This window comes from Dromiciops gliroides, chromosome 2 (genome assembly GCF_019393635.1).
Source record: "Dromiciops gliroides isolate mDroGli1 chromosome 2, mDroGli1.pri, whole genome shotgun sequence".
In the NCBI taxonomy this organism is placed as follows: Eukaryota; Metazoa; Chordata; class Mammalia; order Microbiotheria; family Microbiotheriidae; genus Dromiciops; species Dromiciops gliroides.
Window position 1 is genome coordinate 602659968 of NC_057862.1, and position 26370 is coordinate 602686337.

The window sequence follows — 26370 nt, forward strand, 5'->3', positions numbered from 1 at the left end:
AGAGTTTAAGAAAAGTAGCTTAATCATTAGGTATACAACATGATCTTGGGAAATTTTTTTCCCTACCATGTTCTACTTATCAGTTAGTATTTTGTTCAGAAATTCAGTCAAAGAAATCAGTGCCCATCTGTGAAGTAACCTGTGAGTCTGCGGAAACAGTATCTGTAATAACAGTACTATCCAACTCTATAGCTAGATGACAGCAGACTCTTATTTTTTTTAAGTATTTGATCAATATAACAGTAACTACAAGCACATGAACTGAGCTCTAATTCTGCCTACATCAGGATGACTAAGATACTAAGAGGCAAATAAAAAAAATGACCAATATTGATTAAGTGCTCAGTGACAGTAAATTTATTGAACTAAACTGCTTTCTATGCCCAAAGTTCTTTTATTCAATAAAAACGGGTCCATATCATTATAGAGTTAAAGCTGGAATAGCCAAAAAATGCGATCCAGTCCAAACACCTCATTTAACAGAAGAGTCAACTGAGACAGAGAGGTTAAGTAGTAGTTGCCAATAAAACAGTCATAGTCATAGTAGCAATAATAAAAATAATAGCTAGCATGTATATAGCAGTTTAAGGTTTGCAAAGCACTTTCCATATGTTATCTCACTGTATCCTCACAAGAATCCTATGAGGTGGGTACGATTAGTATAACCACTTTACAGATGAGAAAACTGAGATAGGAGTGTTTAAGGGACTTGTCCAAGATCACACAGCTTGTAACTGTCTGTGGCACAATTTCCAATGGTTTTCCCATCTCTACTACACCACCTAAGACATTATTATTCTATTACAGAGGTAGATGACAGAACCAGGATTTGACTCTCAGTCCTCTACGCCCCAATTCCAGTGCTCTTTAAGAACTGCACTTTATCCCCATCCTCTCCCTACTCAGCGCACCAAGTCAGGGGAGACAGACAGCTGGGACTTGTGCCTGGGGGTGGCTCTGGAGCCCAGAGACTCTCTCAATGGTACAAACCTTGGCGTGAACCACTGTGGCTTATGGTGTTCCTCCTCATCTCCTGATAACCCTCAGGGAATGATGGGCATTACTAACCCTGCTCTGGCAAAAAGCACCTAACCCCTTTTGTGGTAAAAAAAATATGAAAGTTTTTTAACAGTCGGTTAGAATAACTGAAAGACTCCAGTTTTTGAAGGACCACCCTTTTGGGGAGGAGACCAACAGTCCGCCTGCTGCGCACGTCAGACTGCCTGCTACCCACTCGACTTCCGGGGTGGAGAGAACGGAAGTGGAGCTTTTGGCCGGCTCGGCGGGGCTCCTGACTACGCGGCACGGACGGGCTCTCGCTCTCCAAAGGTGGCCTTTTAGGTTTGGGTGAGTTTTTATAAGGAATATAGACTAAGCTTAGACTTAAGACGATTTGTATTGTGTTTCTACTTTCCTATCCTTCTAATCAACATCACCTTGTGACTACCATAACAATAAAAGGTCTATCTAGAAAACCAAAAGCTTCTTCCATTTACTAGTCTGGGAGATAAATTAAGGGAAAGGTTAAGTAGGGGAGATTTATGATCTAATATCCAATTTTTAATCTCACACTTTTAAGTATTAAAAAAAAACACACACAAGCTAAACCCATAGAGGAATATGCCACTGACCCTCACTGTGTTCTGTGCAGTCTCCAAACTCATGTGAAAGACTGTTTTCTTTTCCTCATTGTCTGAAAGTCAATTCTACCAGCCAAAAAAAAAAATTAAGAAAAAGAACTACATTTTATGTCAAGAGGATCAAAATGGGAAAAATTACCTTTCCCGCTCCATTTGTTAATGCCACTACTGAAGACAGGATGCAGTCATTAGTTGTTATAAGCTTCTGAGTAGCTGTTGGAAGTTCATGCTCTATAGTAGCTTTCTGACTATAGTGCTTGGAAATATCTAAAAAAACCAAAACAAATAAAATCTCACATTACTTCATGTGACCTCCACATGTTATGTTCATAAGTATGTATGTATCATGGACAACAGCCTTCAAATCCTAGGACCTTAAATCCATTGTTTTATATTTACTCTTACAAATGGCAAAAGGGATAGAGGAAAGGTAACAGTAAAACAGATCATCGATCGATATTCCTTGTTAGTTTGCCTAATTATAATTCCAAACTTTATGAATTTCTTAATTTGTCACAAAAAAACTCAAGGGAATGCTACCAAAGAGTACCAACATATTAGGAGACTTGTCCAGAGATGCCAGCTATTTATTCTTTTGGAGGCAATCTACCAGAAAGCATATTTCCCTCCAGGTGTATGTTGGCCCTGAACTCCCACAATTGGTCAATGGATTTTCTCCAGGCTGAAAACAGGATTTTTCAGATTCTAAAGAGGACTTAGACATCGACTAAATATTAGATTATAACAGAAAAACCAGCACAATCACACTTCCCTTTACTCCTTGCTGGATCTTAGCCAGGTGGCTACTCCATGTCTCACTACTGTAACGATTGGAATGACGCCACCTGCTGGATACTTACTGTAGAAGAGTTCTGCCCATGAAGCGAAGGTCTTTGAGGGCAAGACCAGGAGTCTTTTCTTTGGCGGGAGGAAGTGACGCGGACTAGTGGGAGGAGGAAGGAAGAGACTGGCGCTGACTCTGGGTCTCTTTCCTTTGGACTCTGGTGGAGAGCGGAGCTAGAAATGTGCTCTCCCTTTAATAGATAGGAATCTAGGCCTTTCTCTCTCTTTACCAAATTCTTATTCTCCTTAATAAATGCTTAAAAGTCTAACTCTTGCTAAAGCTTATAATTTATTGGCGACCACTCATAGATATTTTAGACAGACTAGCTAGAATTTTAGCCCTTAACAGATGGCTGACCACGAAGAGGAAAGCTAAACCTCAGTCTTCTGATCTTCTGGTTGGGTAAGAAATTTCCCCTCCCTCTCCCTTTAACTGCTAAGTACTGGCGTACTGGCTGTGTTTTCCTTTAAATTTTTTCGAATGGACCTTTTAAACTCCCTAATTACCCTATTTTTTATTTTAGTCTGTTTAACCAGACAAATGGGAGATAAGATCATGTTAATGCTTTGTTTTTGTGGATTTTCTATTTTTCTTTTTATTTTTGTTAAAAGAGCCAGCAACTTACTCACACAAGGAAATATCTCTCCCTCTCCCAACCATGCTTTTTCAGAGAAACCTGAAGAGATTCCTGCAGCTTTTCCCAGTTCTAACACTAATTGTTGCTCTAATTTTGCATGCCTGGAGGCAATGACCCACCCTCTTGAAGCTTTTAATTCCCTAGCACCTGGAGGCAAAGTGGGGGAAGAGGAATCCAGGCCTGAGTTCAAAATCAAGTCTGATTCAAATTGCTCTGGTCCCTCCCCTCCTCTCTAGACCCCACCCTCTACTCCTCCCATGGCCAAGCCCATTGCTTCCCCTGCCTGGGAAGTCCAGAGATCTGATGCGCATGCTCAACTTTCTCTAACTACATTTGCAGCTTCAGGCTCAGCCCTTCCCCAGCCTGGCTGTGCTTCTGAGACAACCTTAGAAAGCCCTTTAAATTCCAGATATGCTCGTTTTGTTCATAATTTTGCTAACCTGCTTTTGTCTTTAATTAGTAATCTTATAAAGCATTTGTATGGTGAAAAGACTGACAGACAATATAGAGGGGTTAAAGAAGAAAAACTTAAGCTGAATAAGAATGACAATCAACATAGTTCAAGACTCCGCTTCTTTTGCCATGGGAGGGTATATATTTTACAGAAATGTGGAAGTAAGCAGCAAGGTATTGATATGAGTATTGGGGATTTTAGATATCGGAATCAAAAGTGTTCTAACTTTACTCAGAGTATTAATGTCAGTTCAGAGGTTACATAGGATTTCTATGCCATTACATATACATTTTGAAATTAATGGTATGGGTTTATTTTCATAGAGATTTTCATGCTTTTGAGATTGTGTCTTATACTTAGTTTCTAAAACAAGGAGAATATTTGTAAAAGCTTTTTATAGTCATGTGATCAAGTTTATATTTTATAAGACTCTTATTAATATTAAATTCATATTCATTTAGATTTCCCTAGTTTGAATTTCATTGTCTTTTATTATTCCATGTGTATTTTCTTCTATTCATTTATCTAATTTTAAAAAATTGAGAGATGGTTTTGATTTCATAATACAATGTTAATTCTAGGAGTATTGTGCTCCCATATTCTGAGTTGTTTGTTTTTGTTATTTTTTTTTAACTGATTATTTGATCAAACTCTTTAAAGCATTTCCCTGGCAAATTGGTTGCCATGGCAAGTGTAAATTGATTCTAGAAGTATTATTTTTGATAAGCATATTCCAAAAAAAAAAAAAAAGAGGGGAACATTTGTAAAAGTTGTCTTTGAGATTGTGTTGTGCTTTAACTTGTATTTAAATATGTTCAGATTTTTCAAAAAAGTAATTGTATACTAAGTTAAAAAAAAAGGGGTATTATTTGAAATTGTTGCATAATTATATATTGTGTTCTGAGTCAAGATGTATTCACATTTTTTGCAATCATTTATTATCCTCAATTTTTAAATCCATATGAGACTTGGATTATGGGAACTTATCATTTAAGGTATTAATTGCCTTTATTCTGAGTTATCAGATGCCAGTTGGCCAAGATGCCATCCAATCATAAGAGGAATACATGCAAGAGCAGACACTGAACTGTCACATGAGGGGAGACATGCATGAAATCAAGGTATGGCCGAGGGAACGGCTTTTGACTAATGTTGAGGTTGGATTCTCTTGGTTTAATATTTTATTTTATTTTTCCCCACAATATTGTACAGATGGCTGGAAGTATTCATCCCACCCATCTCACTTCTACACCTGGCTTCTATGCTCCCTCCTATATGCCTGATGCCATGGACATCTCAATCCCATGCATCTGATTAAGTCTGACTCAGTTTCTTCCAATATGTTCGGTGGCATGGACATATATTCCATCCACCTATTTTAAGCCTGGCATACTGTATGGGCAGTACATATTGCTCAAGTGTGGGAATGCTCATATCCCATCATTTCTCTGTTCTTTTATGGTAACCCCCATAATTATCTCAGGTGTCATGATAAATAACAGTGTTGAATTTGGCCTTGACACCTGTTACCAATTATATTAGATTTTCTAATTTCTCATAATGGCATGAGGATAATTAGGCAGATGATGCAAAAAGTGATGAAACAAAGATAAAAATTATTTTTAAAAATTAATATCGCAGCAATTGTCTTCTCAATTACTCTCCATAAGGGGGGACTATAATAATAATATAATTTTAAAGAATGGTTCAATTTTTGTTTTATTATATGTTTCATGTGTAACAACTAAGATTCTGTATTCCCTTAGACATGTTTTTGAGAACTTTCATTGTTTGATTTGATTATTGACAAAGCTATTTTAAAGTTGTGTTAAGCTCAATTTTGTAGGAAATTTTCCTGGCTGATTACCAGCATCCACACATCAACCCCTGAAAAGACTTCCATTCCACGACTACACCTAGAGGACATCTGAGAAAAGACTTTCAGAGACTTTAAATGAACAGTTTTGATTTGTTGTTTTTGTTGTTTTTTTTCTCTTTCTGTTATAATATACACCATCTGTAACGTGTATTCTCTGCAGAGGCCCTCCCTTTGCAAGACTAATGTCAAAGCGTCAGTTCATGAGGACAAAAAAAAAATCGCCCCTCTGGACAAAACTTTCCTCTCTTCCTTTTCTATATTGTTGTTCACATATTATTAGTTAGCAATAGTTATTATATTGTTTTTACTGTTCCGTCAAGGAAACATTTTGTTTCTTGAGGAACAACAGGGGGGACTGTAATGATTGGAATGACGCCACCTGCTGGATACTTGTAGAAGAGTTCTGCCCATGAAGCGAAGGTCTTTGAGGGCAAGACCAGGAGTCTTTTCTTTGGCGGGAGGAAGTGACGCGGACTAGTGGGAGGAGGAAGGAAGAGACTGGCGCTGACTCTGGGTCTCTTTCCTTTGGACTCTGGTGGAGAGCGGAGCTAGAAATGTGCTCTCCCTTTAATAGATAGGAATCTAGGCCTTTCTCTCTCTCTTTACCAAATTCTTATTCTCCTTAATAAATGCTTAAAAGTCTAACTCTTGCTAAAGCTTATAATTTATTGGCGACCACTCATTAGATATTTTAGACAGACTAGCTAGAATTTTAACCCTTAACACTACCAAGAAGAGATTAACCATTAGTATTTAGTCTAAGGACTTTATAACAGTTGGTTCTGCCATTATTGGATGAAAATTTCAGAAAAGAGGCTCATACATTCACGTGAGCAGAAAAATTCAACAAAACACTTTCTAAAGAACATTAAAAACAGCAACATGGTAGAAGAGTGCAAAGTGTGCTAGACTGAGCCTTAGAAGCCCTGGCTTCAAATCCCACTTCAATCATTTACAAGGTGTGAGTCATTCAACCCCTCTGACCATCAGTTTCCACTACTGTAGAATACAGATAAGAATACCTACACTACCTACTTCAGAAGGCTGACTGAAATGTATAAGCAAGTGCTTTATAATGATAAAATCATTACATTTGGCAGCTGCCAACATAATCATTATATGATGATTTAATATAATTCTTTATTGGTATTCACAAAATATAAAAATGTCCTGGGAAACCCCACCCCCCAAAAAGTAGGAAAATTCATTGTGGACAATCTATGGGAGAATATGGATGAAAAGTTTTACTCAGTCATATGATTACTTTCGGGGGTAAGTAGGAGGCCATTATCCAAAAAAAAAAAAAGTTCATTAAAATTTTGAAAATAAAAAATAATTCTATACATATTTTCATTAGGCTGCCTCTATAAATGAAAATTCAACTGGAATAGTATTTCTTGTAAATCAACTTTCTATTCACTGAGATAAGCATTTTCTTATGTGGCTACGCTAAACTTTACATTTGATGTTTACTGAAATTCTATAAATCTCTAAAAATACATCTGGTTATCTGACTGACTTTCATGAAATCACTACAATAACTAGCAAAATAAGTACATATACTAAGAGGCCAACATAGTTTTTACTGCAAATAGTAATGTTACCAAAGTACCACTACCATCATATCCACAATTTCAATTATTTACTACCCCAATCAAGTTCAGATGTGTCAATTATTTAGATTTTTTTCTTGACAACCTTAATAGCAGAAAAAGAAAATGATGCAGTTTGGATATAAACTCTTTTCTTATTTTATGTATAGTCACTTACTTATTTTTAGTTTCCTAAAAGACTCAACATTAGCCAAGTTTCAACCTAATATTGAAAATGCACAATATCATGTGGTAAAGACTAAGTTAACTTTTGTTACAAGTAGGACACAGAATATTCCGAACTTTGCTTTCACACAAAAACTCTTCTTGCTAAATCTTAACACAGGCATTCAAAATCAGAGTAAAACAGGAAGATAAAGGTTTGAGATAATATACTAAGTGGTTTATTTACATAGGTTTTCTTCTTTGAAGAAACTCAACACTCAAGATCTCATCAAATCCTCATTGTTATTTTAAGGTTGGTAAGAGATCAAGTTATCTTTCCATCATCATTTAGGAATGGAAAAAAATGTAAAAATATAGGTGACTTCCCCATAACTCTTCCTCTTTCCCTATCACTGTTCCCTGACTCTCTCCCTCTTTCCTCTCATATATCAGTGCTCAGGAAAAGACCAAATTTAAAAAGTGTCAACCTCTTGAGAATTTAGAAGAACCTATACCAGTGCCAGAGTGAGGTGCCTAGAATTGGAGATGACTTGCGATGAGGTCCCTATGAGGAGAGCAACATAGAACAAACAGCAATTACTTGGCCTTCTTATGGTCCTGACTCTTCAATATGAGAATGGGGTGGGGGTGGGGGGGTCAGGGTAGATATTCTAATCACATCCTGTATGACCAACAAAGTAGTAACTGACTACCAAACAGTCCAGAATAGTCATCTTGGACTAGTTCCATGAGGCTATGGTATAATATACAATCCACCCAGAAAATAAGAAAAAATAAATATTACCCTTCCAGTCAAATAGTAATCTCCCAGATTCAGATTAAATTTTCAGGGCAAGATTTTTTTTACTAGATTATATATCATCCTACAACAGGGCCCCAAAGTTACCCAAATACATGACATACAATATACTTATCCATTGTATTGTTACCTATTTCCACATATGACATAATCATTTAATGACTGACATTACTTATTAAGTACCCACAATGAGGTAATAGATGTGAAAGCTCTCTATAAAGTATCAAGCACTTGTCAAGAAGGTATTATAGTATCATTGTTATTAAACATGTTCTAAGAGATAAAGAAAATACACAAGAGGCATTTCTGCTGCCCCCCTGAGTACATTTTTTAAAGCACACAAACATTACATAGACTGATGATGAAAATTTCAAAATAGACCTCTTTTTAAGCTAGATAACATAAAATAAATCCTACTTAACGTATATTTCATACATAATGGAATATGTGATAGGGTAATAAGAGTACAGAATAAGAATCCAGAAGGACTTAAAACCTTTGTTTTCTCAAATCTTTGGAATTTGGGCTTCAATAAAATTGACCACATGAAAGATATGGAGAACACATACTAGTAAACTTCACACACCTTTCCTAAATGTATTCAGTATTTCAGCATCTTACTCTTAGAAACAAAACATGTTAAGAACAGGACAGTGAGCTATGCATTTAAATACACCCAAATGCTATTATGGGTTTAATCAGGGATTTATAATCATTGACAGTGTCCTAAAATAGCAAGAATTTCAAAGTTTATTTGCATTCATTTTTGAACCTCACCTTTCATGACATTATGAAATTCTTGAAGAACTGTAGCAATGTGTGTTAATATTGAATTATAGTTTGCCCGAAGTAGTCCATCTGGCTTTGTACCTGAAATATCAAAATTCACAAATCTAAACATTTTTGCAATATACTCCCCCTGAAAAATTAAATATAATTTATCACCACCACCTTGTTTTAGAAAAGGGAAGATGGAAAACCACAAAGCAATGTATGCTGTATACTGCAGGTGTTTACTGAAATCAATGCATGAGCATTAAGATATAAATCATGATCATCAAAGTATATACAATAAATTTTGCCTTTTCAAAGAATATGTGAAGAATTTTTAAAATGCTTCAAGTTGCATCTCACACAAAGTATACACAAAATAAATAGCTGCTGATTGGTTGAATGAACAAATCCTTGAATCTCCAAGAATGCTGTGATAGTTAAGAAAGGAAGTAAATCATTAAGAGAAACCATATCTTTTATACCCTTTTCCAAATATGAGTCCTACAGAAGACTGCTTAGCTCATAACTATTGGTATCTTCTAAAACCTCTTTTTTCTGATTATATTCAGTGACTATACACATTTAAGTATTTATTGAGTACTCCTAAATACACATGATAATTAAAATATCCCAGCACCAGGGAAGCTATAAAACTCTTGAGAAAGCATCAAAACTAACTACCCATTCAATCATCAGGAGGGAAAAAAAAGCTTCTAAAGACAAGGCAAAGAAACGAATAAATTATAATTATACTACTAAAGATGGTCTTATTCAGTAAAAAGATGATTTGAATTTCTAAGACTTGTTCTTCCCTACTTAAGACATCAGAAGTCTTCATTCAACTTTGAATAAGGTGAGATTTGAACCAATACAAGAGTCAGAACAAACTTACTTGGCAATGCCAGAAGAGCAATATAAGTCTGGAGCTTCTCAAACACAGCAGTCATCTTTTTCACATCACTGTATAATTCTAAATTTCTGGCTCTTAATGCAGATGTGCAAACAGAAGATTCACATTCTTCCTCCAAACTAGGAATAGGTAAATTTTTTTAAGTGAGCACCTTGAATGATTTTAAACTAGCCATAGTAAACTTATTATTATCTAGGTTCGGACATAGTTATAGACTGCTAAGTGGGAAATGAATGGGCTGAAATGATTTCCCATGGTCTCTGTGCAACAGAAACGAGTTCAGGCATATAAAGGTCTCATTTTTTTTCCCCATGACACACAAAACTGCTGCTTCCTATTTTGCTGTAACTTCCAAAGCACTGCTGAGACCAAGAATAAAGGTCATTATCAATTACCTTACTATCCTGAAGTCAGTGTTTCACATAATCAAAAAGACAAAATCACTTATTACCTGGGACCCTCTCCTGAAGAGGTACTGGTTCTCCCTAACAAAAATAGCCCCCTAAGAAATACTGTGGGATAAAAAAAAATGATCATTTCATAGACAATTCCTACTGGGAATTCATCAAAACAACAGCAGATACTATTGTCATAGATACAAACTACTTTAAGAGTCTCCTTAAGAAACCAATATTGATGGAAAATGGGCATTTCACCATGAAATTATCACTACTGAAAAACATCTTTCAAAGAAAACAGCTGTGGAAAGGGGTAGATCCATATTCTTATATTGAGAATTAACTCCTAACACATAAGCTAAAGTTCACAATTTTAAAACTGAAAAAGCTACCTGACAAAGATTCACCTCAGGGAGAAAAAAAAAAAAGTGGAGCCTTTTAGCACAGTGAGAAAACCCTAGGGATTATCAGAAAGACTTCTTAGGAATTCTTTCCATTTTTTCCCCCTCATGACATAATTGTATTAATTTTATTTAAATCTCAGATATATTTAATGCCTAATATAACAAATCTTTGTACTATTCTTTTTTTTTTTCGGTGAGGCAATTGGGGTTAAATGACTTGCCTAGGGTCACACAGCTAGTAAATGTTAAGTGTCTGAGGCCGGATTTGAATTCAGGTCCTCCTGAATCCAGGGCCGGTGCTCTATCCACTGTGCCACCCTAGCTGCCCCATGTACTATTCTTTTGTTTTCTGCCAATTAATTCATCTGAATAATAAAGATTTACTTTAAATGATTAGTATCTTATTAAATAAGTCTAAGAGTTTATGAAGGACATACTAGGAAAAAACCTTAGCTCAAGAAAAGGCATTTCTAGTCAGTAAGTCCCCTTTGATAGAAATTCTGAGGCAGATCTCTTATAAGCTTAAGCCCAGTAAGGCACATAAAAAAAAAAAATGGGAATAAAAGAACCCTACTGTGTTATTTTATGTACGTTAAATTTCAAAAGTTTTCAAATCCATTGTTTTAAGTATAAGTTCAAGTTGCCTGAAATGTTCTGAAAAAGTCAAGTTTCAAACATGTAATTCTACTGAACCTCAGTACATTCAGATCAAAACAAGTAGTTATGGCTGCCGACAAACCTGGTGGTAAGCTCAAAAGATGGAGGCTCAGCTAGTATGAATTAACATCTATATACTGACAGTAGGTAACTTTTAAATTTCTTTAAAGTACCTGGAGTTTTCCTATATGGCTGAGGTTTTTCTTTTTAAAGAAAAAAGTCATTTAAATTTTTAATATTCACCTCAAGACTGGTGTTGATTCTTTAATATTTTTATTTTATGTCTGATTTTTTTAAATCATGGATTTCTATGAGACTTGTCTTTATATTTCTGGTTATACCATTTTATGCACATTCATTATTGCATGCCTTTTTGTAGGCTATTCCTACAGAGCTAATTCTTTTAGGCATGAAGGTCACTTGCCTTGGTAAATCATACTATTTCACCAAAAAAGGTGATCTTATTTTAAGCCAGGTGTATGTTAACAAAATACTTAATTTTCATTGAACACAATTTATTGGACACTACCATGTGCATGACTCTTGTAGATGCAGAAATGTGCTACTCAACCTTAGTCACTTGAAGAGGAATTACACTTCTTAGGATAGATTAGTGGTTGGCTTCTCTCTACTCCCACGCACACTGCCACCCTCCAAACATGGTGGTTTGATTTTGGGGTTGTTTTTTTTTTACAATATATTCCTTTGAATTTTATTCTAAATAGAGTCAAGTAAGTGACTGCACAGCACAGTTCAGATAGGCCAGACTATGTAGGAATGTTTTCTTTTGTTTTTAAATACTAGAGCAAAGGAAAATTATTCTTTACTTGTCTTTATTCAAATGACAAAGACGGCTTATAAACTTTGTGTATTTAAGAGAGCTTAGTATTCTGAGTATGGAGAAGAATAGACAAGCATGGCAACAATAATGAGTAGGGCTTAGAATATCATTTGTACAAAATGATTTGATATCAACATAAACATCTGTTCAGGTTCGAATCAAGTAGACTATTCCTGCAATCAGAAAGTGTGAATTTAGTGAATATTATGCAGAAATCCTAGGACAAAACATAAATATAGTTTGAACTTTTAAGTATCAAAGTTCCTCTCTATTCCTTGCTTGGTAAGGTTAGATCTCCTAAGGAAGCTTTGTGGTAGTCGTTTTTTATTCAGATGAATAAGAATGGAAGGTTTGGTAGAGGAAGTTGCATACAGAACATATTCAAGGAAGGATAACTATTCAAAAAGAGAATCCATGTATTATATATTATACTGCACGAAGCATTTTTCCTAAGGACTAGGTGGTGCATTATTTATTCTTTTGCTGCAAGTATCTCAAGTGTGGGCTGTATGCTACTCAAATAGCATAAAGGCCCAATTAATCTGAGTCAACTTCCATAACATTTTAACTAGGTTTCCCTTTTTAAAAGGTACAGACAGTTCTTGCTGGACCATTCTGCAGACCTCTACATAAAGTGATTTTTACAGAATACAAATTTGCCCGAGGACATGGGGAAGGGAGAGAGGAAGAAAAGAACAGCAACTATGGAGGGAGGGGACTGGCACATGGGGGGCCAGAACCAGAAGGAAGAATTACATGGGGGCCAGACACATGGACACAGACAGGAGAAGACAGTTGACACAAGGGGGTAACAGACATGCAGTATGTGAGACAGACAGAAGATGGACATTCTGGAAACAGGCAAGTGGGTAAAGTGAAGCAAAGATCTCCTCTCTCTATGCTGGGAGGCCTCAAGAGAAGCTCCCAATCCAGTGGCAGTGGTGGTCTCTCCATACATCCAATTTTCTTTCACATGGAGGGAATTGTTTAAGTTTTTAGCTTTTGTTGGGTGTTTTTTTGTTTTGTTTTGTTTTGTTTGAGGGGTGGGAGGGCAAGCCACGGAATGCAGAGCTAAGGCACAGGAGCAGAGAGAGTACTGTAAAGTTAACCCAGGTGTTCTGGAGGGATGCAAATTTCTTTCAGAATTCTTTATGAGATGAATATCCATAGGATGTTTTAAGGGGCCTAAACAGTCTCATGATTATCTTTCCTTATATTTCAAGACGGACGACTATTATCTCTCTTCTTTAGAGAGTGGGGAATGGCAACAGCAATGTACAATTCCTCACTCTTGTCACAAGCAAGAAAGATGAACCACTTACTACTGTTAGGCCATCTTCCCCTCATGACTTGACATTTGTATACCACACATTTTTCGTCCAAAAGTTCTTCTAATTTTCCTGCCTCTTAAGGAAATGGGAAGAAGTGACCTTGCCTATTGTTAAAGCTTACAGATGTTCTCCTTTGGAAACACAAGCTTTAAGCATGAGAGGAAAAAAAAATACCCTCTCCACTACTACTATTACTATTAAGATGTTATATGTCTCCAGCATTTCTCAAAGATTAATCATAAATGGAGAGAAACCCCATTGAAAAACTCAAAATTTAGAAAGAGATAAGGGCAATTATGATATTTAACCAACTATGCAGTGAGAATTTACCACCAAACAAACAAATGGTTTGTTCCAAAATATAACCTCAGTATTAGCTAAATTCTAGGGTTAGAAATTGCTCATTTCATAAAACACTATGTAAGCTGTTACTTCTAATGTTAGATAATTAAACCTCAACAGAACTTAATTGGGGAGGGGGGGGTAACAAAACAGTTATTTTAAATCATAGTTTCCTGATTGCAAAATATCTTGTTATAAGCATAATTCTAAGATTCAAGGGTCATTCATGTGAAATTATTTTAACAAAATAATTAAAGGGTAACCTAGCCTTTTCACACTTTTTAATTTAAAAACAAAAAATAGATATGATATGGGAAGAATATTTACAACTAAAATTTATTATTTCTATTACAAATAACACAAAGCTAAAGACCTGTCAACTAAAATTAGCTACATTTTCTCACTATAACATGAAGAGATCTTCATCTAAATATTTTCTAAGTTTCATTTTATAATATATGAGCCATCATTCCTCTTTCTATTTTGTTCCAGTCTTGTTATTTCTTGGTGGTTAAAATGACAACATTTGCATATCTGAAGATGATGAGAAGAGAGCACATGTATAATTTATATTGAATTGCTTGAGTTCTTTTTTTTTTTTTTAGTGAGGCAATTGGGGTTAAGTGACTTGCCCAGGGTCACACAGCTAGTAAGTGTTAAGTGTCTGAGGCCAGATTTGAACTCAGCTACTCCTGACTCCAGGGCCGGTGCTCTATCCATTGCGCCACCTAGCTGCCCCTGCTTGAGTTCTTAAGAGAGGGTGGGGAGGGAAGGAGGAAGAGAATTTGGAACACAAAGTTTTAAAAATCAATGTGAAAATTTCTTTATACAAGGTGAGGAGAAGAACCAGGCAAATTAGAATTCTCAAAATTTTTAAGTCAAAAACAGTGTTGGCACTAAAAGAAATAAGGAAGCTGAGAAAGCATATTGTTTTCACAGGAAGAAAAAATTAAAATGTCTTGTTCCCTAAAACCTTATTAATGTTAGTGTAGGACAAAATTTTCATTTTATTTTAGTCTTCCCCTCCCCACTCTTCCCCTTAAAGGTTATACCCAAAGACAATATTAGGGAAGAATTATGATTTGTAGGGAAAAAAAGGAAAACTGTACCAATTCATATTTTCATCTTCCTTTCAAGTTTTTGTTAGCAGGCAAGACAAGGAAATATCCTGCTATTCATATTATTTTCCTGTCCTGCCCAAGAAATATTAAGACTGAAATTTAAGGTCACCAAGGTAAAACTTTCTATAAAGATTTGAATGGATTAAAAAAGTATTTTATTTCTTATTTTAAAAAAACTATAAAAGTGGTACCATTTCAAAGAAATATTAGGATAGTATATTAAAATATTTTTAATTATGCAAATTATCTAATACTTATATGTAAATTCAAGGACTTACTATTTTAATATCACAACTAGTTTATAAAATATATACCCAAATTGTTTATTTATAAATTCAAATTTTAAAATAGGGATTTACAAAGAATATTGGCGGGGGCAGCTAGGTGGCGCAGTGGATAGAGCAGTGGCCCTGGATTCAGGAGTACCTGAGTTCAAATCCAGCCTCAGACACTTGACACTTACTAGCTGTGTGACCCTGGGCAAGTCACTTAACCCCCATTGCCCCGCAAAAAAAAAAAAAAAAAAAAAAGAATATTGGCATATAAATTTTACCTGTTACAACACAGGGACTTGGCTTAATATGACTAAATCACCATATAATATATACCAAAACACTATTAAGTAACAAAGAGAAAATATCCATTTTTCATAAATGTATTGTTTAGGGATGATAATTATAGTGTTTTTAAATTTTTTCCATGCATTATAATCCATTGGAAAGGAAAGCTGGAGTAATTATAATTCAAGACTCTATACCGAATTTACTCAGAAATTTAAGTGTCTCTGGAGAATCACATGACATCAAATCCTTGCCCTAGGCCTTAGTTTCTTCCTATGTAAAATGGCGATGTTTAAACTAAATATCTCATAGGGTTGTTATAAGAAGAGAACTTTATGAAATATAAAGCACTTTGTAAATGTGAGATATCACAATTATTCAAGCCATCCTTTTTTTTTTCCCAATAAAAGCTCAAACCTGGAGTAGATCAAACAAGTTCAAATATGATACAAGATGAAAATTTTCTATTTTAATAATATTCTGAGGAGATCAGGCTAGAAGGAGGCAATTCACGAAGTTAACTGACCTCAAGGGAAAAATACCTTTTTAACTGATAAGGAAGGATCTTCCTAAGAAAAGATACATAGCAGGTTAAATGCTCTGAAAAAGTTTTCAATTGCACAGTTGTCTCCTAGGAAAGAAAAATAATCACAGAGTTAATAGAATTATTTGCAGAAAGAAGAGATCCCATTTCCCAGAAATAAGTGGGAAAAAATTACCAGGACTGTCACAGTATCTTCAGTAATACTGTCAAATAAGCGAATCATTCCTTCCTCCAGAGGGCGAACATAGGATGCATTTTCATGAAGGTACTGCGAAAACTGCAGGAGGAAAAAAAAGCCTATGAGTTAAAATGAAAATAAAAAATGTTAACAAGTTCATAAGTGAACTTAATGGGCTGTATAACAAATGATTACAAAAGTTTTGATAAGAATAAATTGCCTTGAAAGAAAACCCAAGCTTTAAATGAAAAGTAGTTCTCCCCCTACCCTCCCTATGCCACCTGCTCTGGCTGGTTCCAAAATCTTTACTCTCCATTCAAGGCAAAGACTGGCAGCAGCAGCAAAGACACCAAAGAAGTAGCTAGAAATAGAGCTTTTATCCACAAGGCACAAGGGTCAATATTTTACTGAGAAATTTTCTGCTTCAAGGAAAGATTAGTTGGGAGACTGGTTAGCTTCTAACATTCCTTTTAACTCTAAGATTCCCTGCAAGTTGGGCCCCAAAACAGAACTCCACTCTTTTCTTACAGTTGCCACATTAAAATGGGGGAAAAAGGAAGGTGGGGTGGGGTGGTGCGGGTAAAGAATCAATTGTTGTGCCAGTGAGTCAATACACCAGCACATCTCCCTCTTGTCTAAAAACAATAACAAGTGACTTTATTACATGATGTATACCATATCTACTACATTTTGGAAATTCAAATATTATCAACAATTTCATCACTTTGACATCTGGCAGAGAAAATGTCTTAATAACAATGCAAATTCATATAGCACTTTTTATATAAACCTTACAGATGTTTTCTCCCCAAATCCCAGTGCATATTATTATTATCCCCAGTTTACAGCAGGAAAAATAGCTGTAGAGTGAAACCTAGTCTACCAGGGCCAGCCCTCTTTACATTCTACCCTAATGTCTTGACATGATGATGTACCATGGCAAATAATACTTGTTGATGGTTTTAGGTAAATGATGTTTTTCATCAATTTAAGGAAAAATCCATTTATACCGATACTTTCAAGTGTTTTTAATAGAAATTAATGTTTGGGGCAGCTAGATGGCACAGTGGATAGAGCACTGGCCCTGGATTCAGGAGTACCTGAGTTCAGGTCTGGCCTCAGACACTTAACACTTACTAGCTGTGTGACCCTGGGCAAGTCACTTGACCCCAATTGCCTTACTAAAAAAAACAAAAAAACAAAACAAAACAAAAAAAGAAATTAATGTTATACTTTATCAAAAGCTTTTTCTGCATCTATTTAAATAATCATATTTTTAAAATCATATGATTTTTTAAACTTTTATTACTTATATAGCCAATTATGTTAATAGTTTTTCTTATCATCCCCACATTCCTAGTATAAATCCCACTTGATCATAATGTATAAACTGTGTAATATATTGTCATAATCTTTTAGCTAGTCTTTTACTTAGGGTTTTTGTATCCACATTCATTAATGAAATTGGTCTATAATTTTCTTTGTTTTTACTCTTCCTGGTTTAGGTTTCAGTATCATATCTGTTTCATAAAAAGAGTTTGGTAGGATCCCTTCTTTGCCTATTTTTCCAAATAATTTATGTAATATTAGAACTAGTTGATCTTTAAATGTTTGATAGAATTTACTTGTAAATCCACCCGGTCCTAGTGCTTTTCTTTAAGGAAGCACATTTGTGGCTTGTTCGATTTATTTATTCCATTTCCTCTTCTGCTGATCTATGCAACTTATATTTTTGTAAATATTCTTACATTTCCCTTAAATTTTTTAATTTATTAGCATATAACTGGGCAAAATAACTCCTTATAATTGCTTTAATTTCATATTTGTTAGTGGTATACTCTTTTCATTTTTGATACTAGTGATGTGGTTTTCTCTTTTTTAAAAAATCAAATTACCCAAGTGTTTATTTTATTTTTTTATGAAACCAACTCCTAGTTTTATTTATTATTACTATGGATTTTTACACTCAATTTTATTAATCTCACCTTTAATTTTTAGGATTTCTAATTTAGTGTTTATTTGGGGAGTTTTAGTTTATTCTTTTTCTAGTTTTTTTAATTGCATACCCAATTCATTAGTCTGCTCTTTCTCTACTTTACTGATATAAGCATTTAAAGATATAAATTTCTAGTCTTTGCTGAAAAATCTTAAGTGAGGAGAGAGCATACTACCTCCAGGTAGCCCATTCTACTTCTAGAGAACTCTAATTATTAGGTAAAAATTCCCTCTTTGCAACTCTCACTCACCACTCCTAGTTCTGTCCCCTGTGGGCCAACCAGTTCAAGTCTAACCCCTCTTCCACATGAGGGTCTTTCAAACAGCTATCACATCTCCTCCAAGGTTTCTTTCTTCAGGCCACTAGTTCTTCCAATCAATCCTCAAATGGCATGAATTTGAGACCTTTCATTATGCTAGTAACCTTCCTCTGATGGGACTGTAACTTATCAATGTTCTTCCTAAAATATGTCACCCAAAAATGAAGACAGGAGTCCAGATATGGTTTGGCCATGACAGAATCTGATGGAATTAGAAGCTCCTAATTCCTGATATTAGGTACCCTCTTAAGGCAATTATATCAGGTTTCTTGTCTACCATATCTCACTACTAACTCATAATGAGATTACAGTTTACTACAATCTTCAGATCTTTTTCAAAGAAACTGATAAAAAGCCCTAACTCTACTTAAACGTGGGCTAAAAAAATCAACTTTATGACCAGGAAGGGACTTCATATTTATTCTTATTAAATTTCATCTCATTAAATTGAGACCAATATTCAAGTCCATCATAATCTTTTGGAATCCTGTCTCCTAGGCAGTTAGCTCTCCCTCCCTGTTCTGTGCTACCCACAAATTTGAGGGGTATGTCATATTTTTTTTTTGGTGGGGCAATGAGGGTTAAGTGACTTGCCCAGAGTCACCCAGCTAGTAAGAGTCAAGTGTCTGAGGCTGGATTTGAACTCAGGTCCTCCTGAATCCAGAGCCGGTGCTTTATCCACTGTGCCACCTAGTTGCCTCCTCTACCCACAAATTTGAAAAGCATGCTATTTAGAGTTTATACAACTCATTGTTTACAATATGTCAAACCCAAATGAAGCCTTCTACTAAGGCTGATGTGGAACAATAAAAAAGACTTTATTTTATATCTAGTCATCCAACCAATTCTAATTCCACCTACTTGTACTATCACAGAATTCACATCTCTCCATTTTCCCCACATAACAGCAACTAAAGGATTCATCAAATGCTTTGCTAAAAATCTAGGTGAATGGTATAATCTATAAAAACTTCCAGTTTTTTCAGGCAATCTTTTCAGGTCAAACAACTTATCTACGGCCTTGCCATCTCCTCTCCTCCTCTCCCTTTTGAACTGCCCCATCTCTGAAAGCTATCCGTATTAAATTACTTAGAACCTGCCGATCTATACTTTTCCAGGTCCCGGATGTCCAGGACTCTCTGCTTGTAACCTCAGAAGTAGAAAACTAATCAAACTTGCTTAAATAGGATGCTACCTCTCCTTTTCAAATAATTAAGCTACCCTGACACAGAGAATGAGGATGGATCTAGGAGACTCAGTGAGAGCTTGCTTCAATCACACACCAAATCATTTAAACAACATCTCACGAGTATTTCCTCCTCTCGTGGCCTAAGGACCATTGTGCCTGAGACTGGTAACATTCCTTTTATTTTTGGGGGGGCGGGTGTTTTGGGGGGGCTGGGCAATGAGAGTTAAGTGACTTAGCCAGGGTCACACAGCTACTGTCAAGTGTCTGCGGCCAAATTTGAACTCGGGTTCTCCCCCCAGTTTGGGAAGTTTTCTCCTACTTACTTCATTACTTCCTTTGGTGTTTCTACCTCAGCCCTAAAACACACCAAGAACTTAAAATGGCCTATCATAAACAAAATGGTGCCTAAAATCTCAGCTTAACAATTCAAGGCTCACTATCATCTGGCCCTAATCTATATTTCTGGTCATATCTGTCATTACTCTTGTAAATTAATTACAGGTAAACTGGACCAATCACTGTCTCTCCTACCCCACTCCTAGCCCCCCACAACACACACACACACACACACACACATATAATTTTTGCGTATTTTCTTGCCCACCTGTCTCCTCTTTGCCTACCCAAATTCTACCAATCCTTCTACAGCAAGCTGAACTGCTACATCCACCATGAAACTTTTGTCAACTACTCCCATTCAATGATTCCTCTTCTCCTTTGAACTCATGACAATTTTTTCATACCATTCTTTAGCAATTAAGCATGAACTACCTTGTGAAATCTCTTACACTGTTGTAATTAATCCCCGTATTGTTATTTAAGTTGACATGTTTATGGCATGTTGTACGACCAGAATGTAAGTTTTGGAGGGCTAAATTCCCCCACTTCCCCACAAGCACCTAGTGCCATGCTTTATCCATAGAAGGCACTTAATAAATGCTCCTTAAACAATCACACATAACAGGTGCTAAATATCTGTTGATTAAAAGTGCTTAGGTGGCGCAGTAGATAGAGCACCAGCCCTGAAGTCAGGAGGACCTGAGTTCAAATCTGGCCTCAGACACTTAACACTTACTAGCTGTGTGACCCGAGGTAAGTCACTTAACCCCAACTGCCTCACCAAAAAAAAAAAAAAAGAGAAGAAAAAAGCAAAGTGCTTAAAGAATAAAATTTCTTGTTTCTATGAAAGTGAAAAAAAGTATTGAAACAAATTTACCTTCTGATTTAATGGTGATATAGTATCAATGGCAGAATCAATGGGGAAAATCTGGACTCTCTGTTCTGTGTAGGTATGAAAGTTCAGAAGAGCTGTCACAAGATCTTGAATAAAAGCCAAGGCCTGCCCAGCAATATCCCGCATCTTCAGCTTTAAAATTACAAATACAAAATTAAAACTGGAACACAGTAATGCAACTGCCAAACTACTATTTCATAATATTCTTGGAGTTGTTTCTCCTCTTAAAACCATCTTAACATTTCTAAATAAATGATTCCTTGATTTAAAATGAAGTCTTCCACCCTAACTGTTAATATTCAAACCTAACTAGAGATACATGAAAATTTGGCAAACACTTCCCTTTCACTTAATTGAAATCATTTCTATCACAGATGCCTTACTAGTCTAACATATTATGTTAACCAGTTGGAAGCTCCATTCGCCTAAAAGATGGTATGCTTAACTACTGGACTTCATGTCACACAATATAGTAAAAAAATTTTAATGGGCCTTATTTCTATTGCTTTCAGCAACAACAGCGTGCAAATTTTATAAGTAAAAACAAGTTAAATCTTCTGGTTGATTGTCATTCAATGAGATGAACCAACTTTGGTCTTTTTAAAGGAATGAGCACTGAAAAAGAAAAAATGTATCTTGTGGTTTACCTGATGTCTCCTATTGTGTAGTGGAACATTCAGAGCATTATACTGACTAAATCCTAGAAGACAAAAAGAGTGATACATAGTATATGAGGTTTCCATCTTACATAAAACAGCAAAGAAACAATTTAACCCCAAAACATGCTAGTTCTACAATATAAGAGAATTTAATGTCACCAAAATCTACTTTTTGATCTAAGTTAAACCTCTGGACATGACCAAGAGAGCAAAAACTGACCACGATTAGTCAGCCTGATGTGTCCCAACATTAAATCAGAAAAATTTTAAGATACCTACTTGTGTCATTAAAAGGTACTTTTTCATTGATGATGGACAAGGATTCCTCTAATCTACTTGACAAATCCTCATGAAGGTTATTTAATTGAAGCTGACTATAAGGAAAAAAAACAACAAACCCTTAACATTATAAATCAAATTCTAAACTATATATTTATACACACCAACTGCAAGTTACATCATTTTCAGATTATCATACCTTAGACTTGGAATAAAGCATGAAGAGCTGTTGGGTTTTGAATGAATAAAAAAAAAAATACTCAGTCACATTAGCACCTTAGTCCTAAAGAACTATGGCTTCTAGTGAAAGATTTTAATAGTGTGGAAAAGGTTACCGTTGTTATAATATTTTATCCATCACTTGGTTTATTTCTCCAAACTTAGACAAATTCATCTTTAATTTCAAAATCATAAATTTTCTCCCTATAATGTAAGATGTAAAGTAAAAGGGATGTTACATTAATCTGATCTCAGAAAAGAGAAGCTGGTCATTTAGGTTTTGTTTTTAACCTCACCCCGGGTTTGCTGAATCACTGACATGATTCCTTTAATGCCATATAAACCAAAAGGGAAAAAATTTGGTTGACTTTCTCTTTTTTACAATCTAAAGAACAATATGAGATACATAACTACAACATTACTAGCTGTTCTACATGTATGTAATTATAACTACAAATTAAAGTTTTATTTATTTTTATAATTTTAACAAAAATAAAATTTTAACTAGAATATTTAGATATTTCCAAATGATCATAAACCTTTATTTCATTAAAAGCACATTTTGCAGAAATTTAAAGCATAGTGGAGATTTGGTACTGTGCCTTAACTTCACAGACCACTGCAGGACACTTTTGATTCAAGTCACTTAAAATAGGAAATAATATGGTGCTATGCCTTTTTTTTGAAACCAAGAAGACAAACCACAAACTATACCCTCAACCTAGATACTAAGATGTAGACCACATGAACAAAGTGTTCAAGATTATAAAATTACAAATCTAGGAGATACAATAAAAGTTATCTAATCCAACTCCTTCATTTTTACAGATGAAGAACATGAAGCACAGACATTAAATGACTTGCCTGTACATAGCTAGTTAATTGCAAAGCCAAGACAAGAGAAAGCAAGTATTCTGATTTCCTAATTTAATGCTCTTTGAAATTTACATTTGTATAAAAAAAAAGTTTTTAAAAAAGAAAGTTACATTTGTGACATCCAACACCCTTAAACATACCATTCTTCTGTTCGAAGTCGACAATCCTTGGCCTCTTTTTCTAGCGTTTGTGATTTTACCTGAATTTTAAAAAAGACAAGTCAAAATCCCCATTTTGTAAATAAAAGCAGAAAAGAAAGGTATTTCAGATGAGATTCTCATCTTAAAATAACATCCTTTTTTTTTAAAGCACATAGAATGAGGATCTGACTCTTTTTTAGACGTTTTTAACAAATGGGGAAGCTTACTTCTAATTTGGCCTTGTCATTTTGCAGTTTTTCTATGGTTTCCATGTATTTCCTTGTTAAACCATCTACCACTGCTTGGTGCTGTGCTGCTTCTGTCTCCAATGTCTCCAGTCTACTTCTCAGTTCTGCCTCCATGTGCTTATGTTGTTCATCAGCTTCAAAAAACTGAGAAGAAAAGAGCCATTATTCTACTATCAAGACTATCTTTGTCTCCTCTCAACTACATTCTAGGGGCCAGAGAATCTTAGTGTTTAAGGTCTAAATTTTTACTGCATTGTACTCCAATAAAAACACAAGTAAACTTTTCTTTTTTTAGTGAGGCAATTGGGGTTAAGTGACTTGCCCAGGGTCACACAGCTAGTAAGTGTTAAGTGTCTGAGGCCGGATTTGAACTCAGGTACTCCTGACTCCAGGTCCGGTGCTCTATCCGCTGCGCCACCTAGCTGTCCCACAAGTAAACTTTTAAAAAGTTATTCTCAAAAGATCTCTAGTGCTTTTCCCTCAGGCAAGTCATTTACTGGTTCAAATAGATATACCAGAACATTAGCCACAAAATACTGAATTACTAGTACTATAGCCAAGTTCAAATACATTTTAAAAATATGCAAAATGAGAAGTTATAGCTAAATATTTTCTATCTCTTAAAGATCAAATATTGTATAAGAAATATTTCCAAAAATCAAATAATTTTTCATACATTCCCCCCTCACCATTTATATGGAATCAAAAATCAAACAATATAGTTTGAGATAAGCATATCTTGTGATTTGGCATAGTTATTTTTTTAAACTGTAATTTAAAGAAAGTTATACACCAATTTCATTAATGAAGATTGTAGCAAAAATCCTAAATAAAATACTAGCTAGAAGATTACAACAATTTATCACAAAGATTACATATTTTGAACAAGTGAGGTTTATGCCAGGAATGCACAGATAGTTTAACGTAGGGAAAACTATTAACATAACTGATTATAACAATACCAAAAGTAACCAAAAAGTCATATGACTATATCAATTGATGTAGAAAAAGCTTCTGACAAAATAGAATACTCATTCCTATTAAAAAAACATTTGGAAGAAAAAAAAAACATTTGAGGGGGCAGCTAGGTGGCACAGTGAATAAAGCACTGGCCCTGGATTCAGGAGGACCTGAGTTTAAATCTGGCCTCAGACACTTGACACTTACTAATTGTGTGACCCTGGGCAAGTCACTTAACCCTCATTGCTCCGCCCCGCCCCCCCCAATTTGAAACATGGGTATAAATGAATTTTTCCTTAAAAAGATAAGAAATACCTACTAAAAGTCATAAGCAAGCATTATTTGTAATGGGGTTAAGCTAGAAACCTTACTAATAAGATCAGGAGTGAAAAAGGATGCCCATTATCACCAATATTATTCAATATTGTATTAGAAATGCTAGCAATAGCAATAGGAGAAGAAAAAATTAAAAGAATATTAGAGGGGCAGCTAGGTGGCACAGTGGATAGAGCACCGGACCTGGAGTCAGGAGCACCTGAGTTCAAATCCGGCCTCAGACACTTAACACTTACTAGCTGTGTGACCCCGGGCAAGTCACTTAACCCAAATTGCCTCACCAAAAAACAAAAAAACAAAAGAATATTAGAAGAAAATTGGAAGAATATGGAACATATCTAAGACTTATGGACAGGAGAAGAATTTAAGAATAAACAAGAGATAGAGAACACTGTGAGATGTAAAATGGATAATTTTGATTACATTTAATTAAAAAGGGTTTGTACAAATAAAACATGTCACCCAGATTAGAAGGGAAGTAGAAAATTGGGGAAACAATTTTATAGATAATTACTCAATGCACAGGTCTCATATTTCAAATACATGGAGAACTCTGTCAAATTTATAAGAATGAGTCATTCCCCAACTGAAAAATGGTCAAAGGATATGAACAGATGGTTTTCAAGGAAGAAATAAAAACTATATATAGTCATATAAAAAATGTGCTAAATCATTACTGATTAGAGAAATGCACATTAAAACTGAGATATATCACACCTATCAGATTGGCTAAAATGATAGAAGGGGAAAATGACAAATGTTGGAAGGGATGTGGAAAAATTGGACACTAATATGTTGCTGATGGAACTGAGAATTGATCTAACCACTCTGAAGAGCAATCTAGAATTATGCCCAAAGAGTTGCAAAAATGTATATCCTTTGATTCAACAATACCACCATTAAGTCTGTTTCCTAAGGTGAACAGGGAGAAAGGAAAAGAACCTATATAGTCTAAAATATTCATTACAGCTCTCTTTGTGGTAACAAAATTCCTGGAAATTAAGGAGATGACCATCAACTGGGGAATGGCTGAACAAGTTGTGGTTTTGATTGTGATGGAATACTACTACTGTGCCATAAGAAATAATGAGCCAGCTGATTTTAGAAAAACCCAGACTTACATGAACTGATGAAAAGTGAAATTAGCAGAAACAAAAGAATGTTATATACAGTAACAGTAATATTGTTCGAAGAACAACTGTATATAACTAAGTTATTATGCATATTAAAATTCTCAAATCAACTACAATGGACCCATAAAGGAAGATATCCACTTTTAGAGAAAGAACTGATAAACAGAACTATGCATAGCATGATTTTACATGTGCATGAGTGTATGTGTATGCCTGTGTGTGTGAATGTGTGTGAGAGAGAGAGTGAAATGATGGCCTTCTCTAGTGCAAGGTAGGGAGGGAAGGAAGCAGTTTAGAACTTTAAATATAACCAAAAAATGAATATAATTTTTTTTTTAAAACCTACAATTACAACTACCTTGTTACAAAGGAAATAATGAAAAATATGAGAAAGGAGCCTCTTACTAACATCACAAAAACTGTATTATAGAGCAATAATCATCACAACAAGTTGGCAGTGGTTAAGAAATAAAGAGCCTAATCAGTAAAACAGATTAGATACGCAACATAAGGAATCAAATAAACTACTTAGTAGCCTCTTATCTGAAATGTCCGGGGGCAGCTAGATGATGTAGTGGATAAAGCACCAGCCCTGGATTCAGGAGGACCTGGGTTCAAATGTGACCTCAGACACTTGACATTTACTAGCTGTGTGACACTGGGTAAGTCACTTAACCCTCATTGCCCAGCC

General features: G+C 35.2%; 1 protein-coding gene across 2 annotated transcripts in view; it reads right to left on the minus strand.

Moving 5' to 3' along the window:
- PPP1R21 (protein phosphatase 1 regulatory subunit 21) overlaps nt 1-26370 on the minus strand; it is a 92029-nt gene that overhangs the window by 33194 nt on the left and 32465 nt on the right. For both annotated transcript variants that reach the window (XM_043988521.1, XM_043988520.1), the window contains 10 exons: nt 23230-23394; nt 23003-23061; nt 21768-21862; nt 21477-21529; nt 20812-20961; nt 16089-16190; nt 15912-16000; nt 9698-9834; nt 8809-8901; nt 1780-1907 (listed from right to left, as the gene is read on the minus strand). In XM_043988521.1, the coding sequence (XP_043844456.1) occupies nt 1780-1907; nt 8809-8901; nt 9698-9834; nt 15912-16000; nt 16089-16190; nt 20812-20961; nt 21477-21529; nt 21768-21862; nt 23003-23061; nt 23230-23394 (1071 nt within the window). The remainder of the gene's footprint in view (nt 1-1779; nt 1908-8808; nt 8902-9697; nt 9835-15911; nt 16001-16088; nt 16191-20811; nt 20962-21476; nt 21530-21767; nt 21863-23002; nt 23062-23229; nt 23395-26370) is intronic.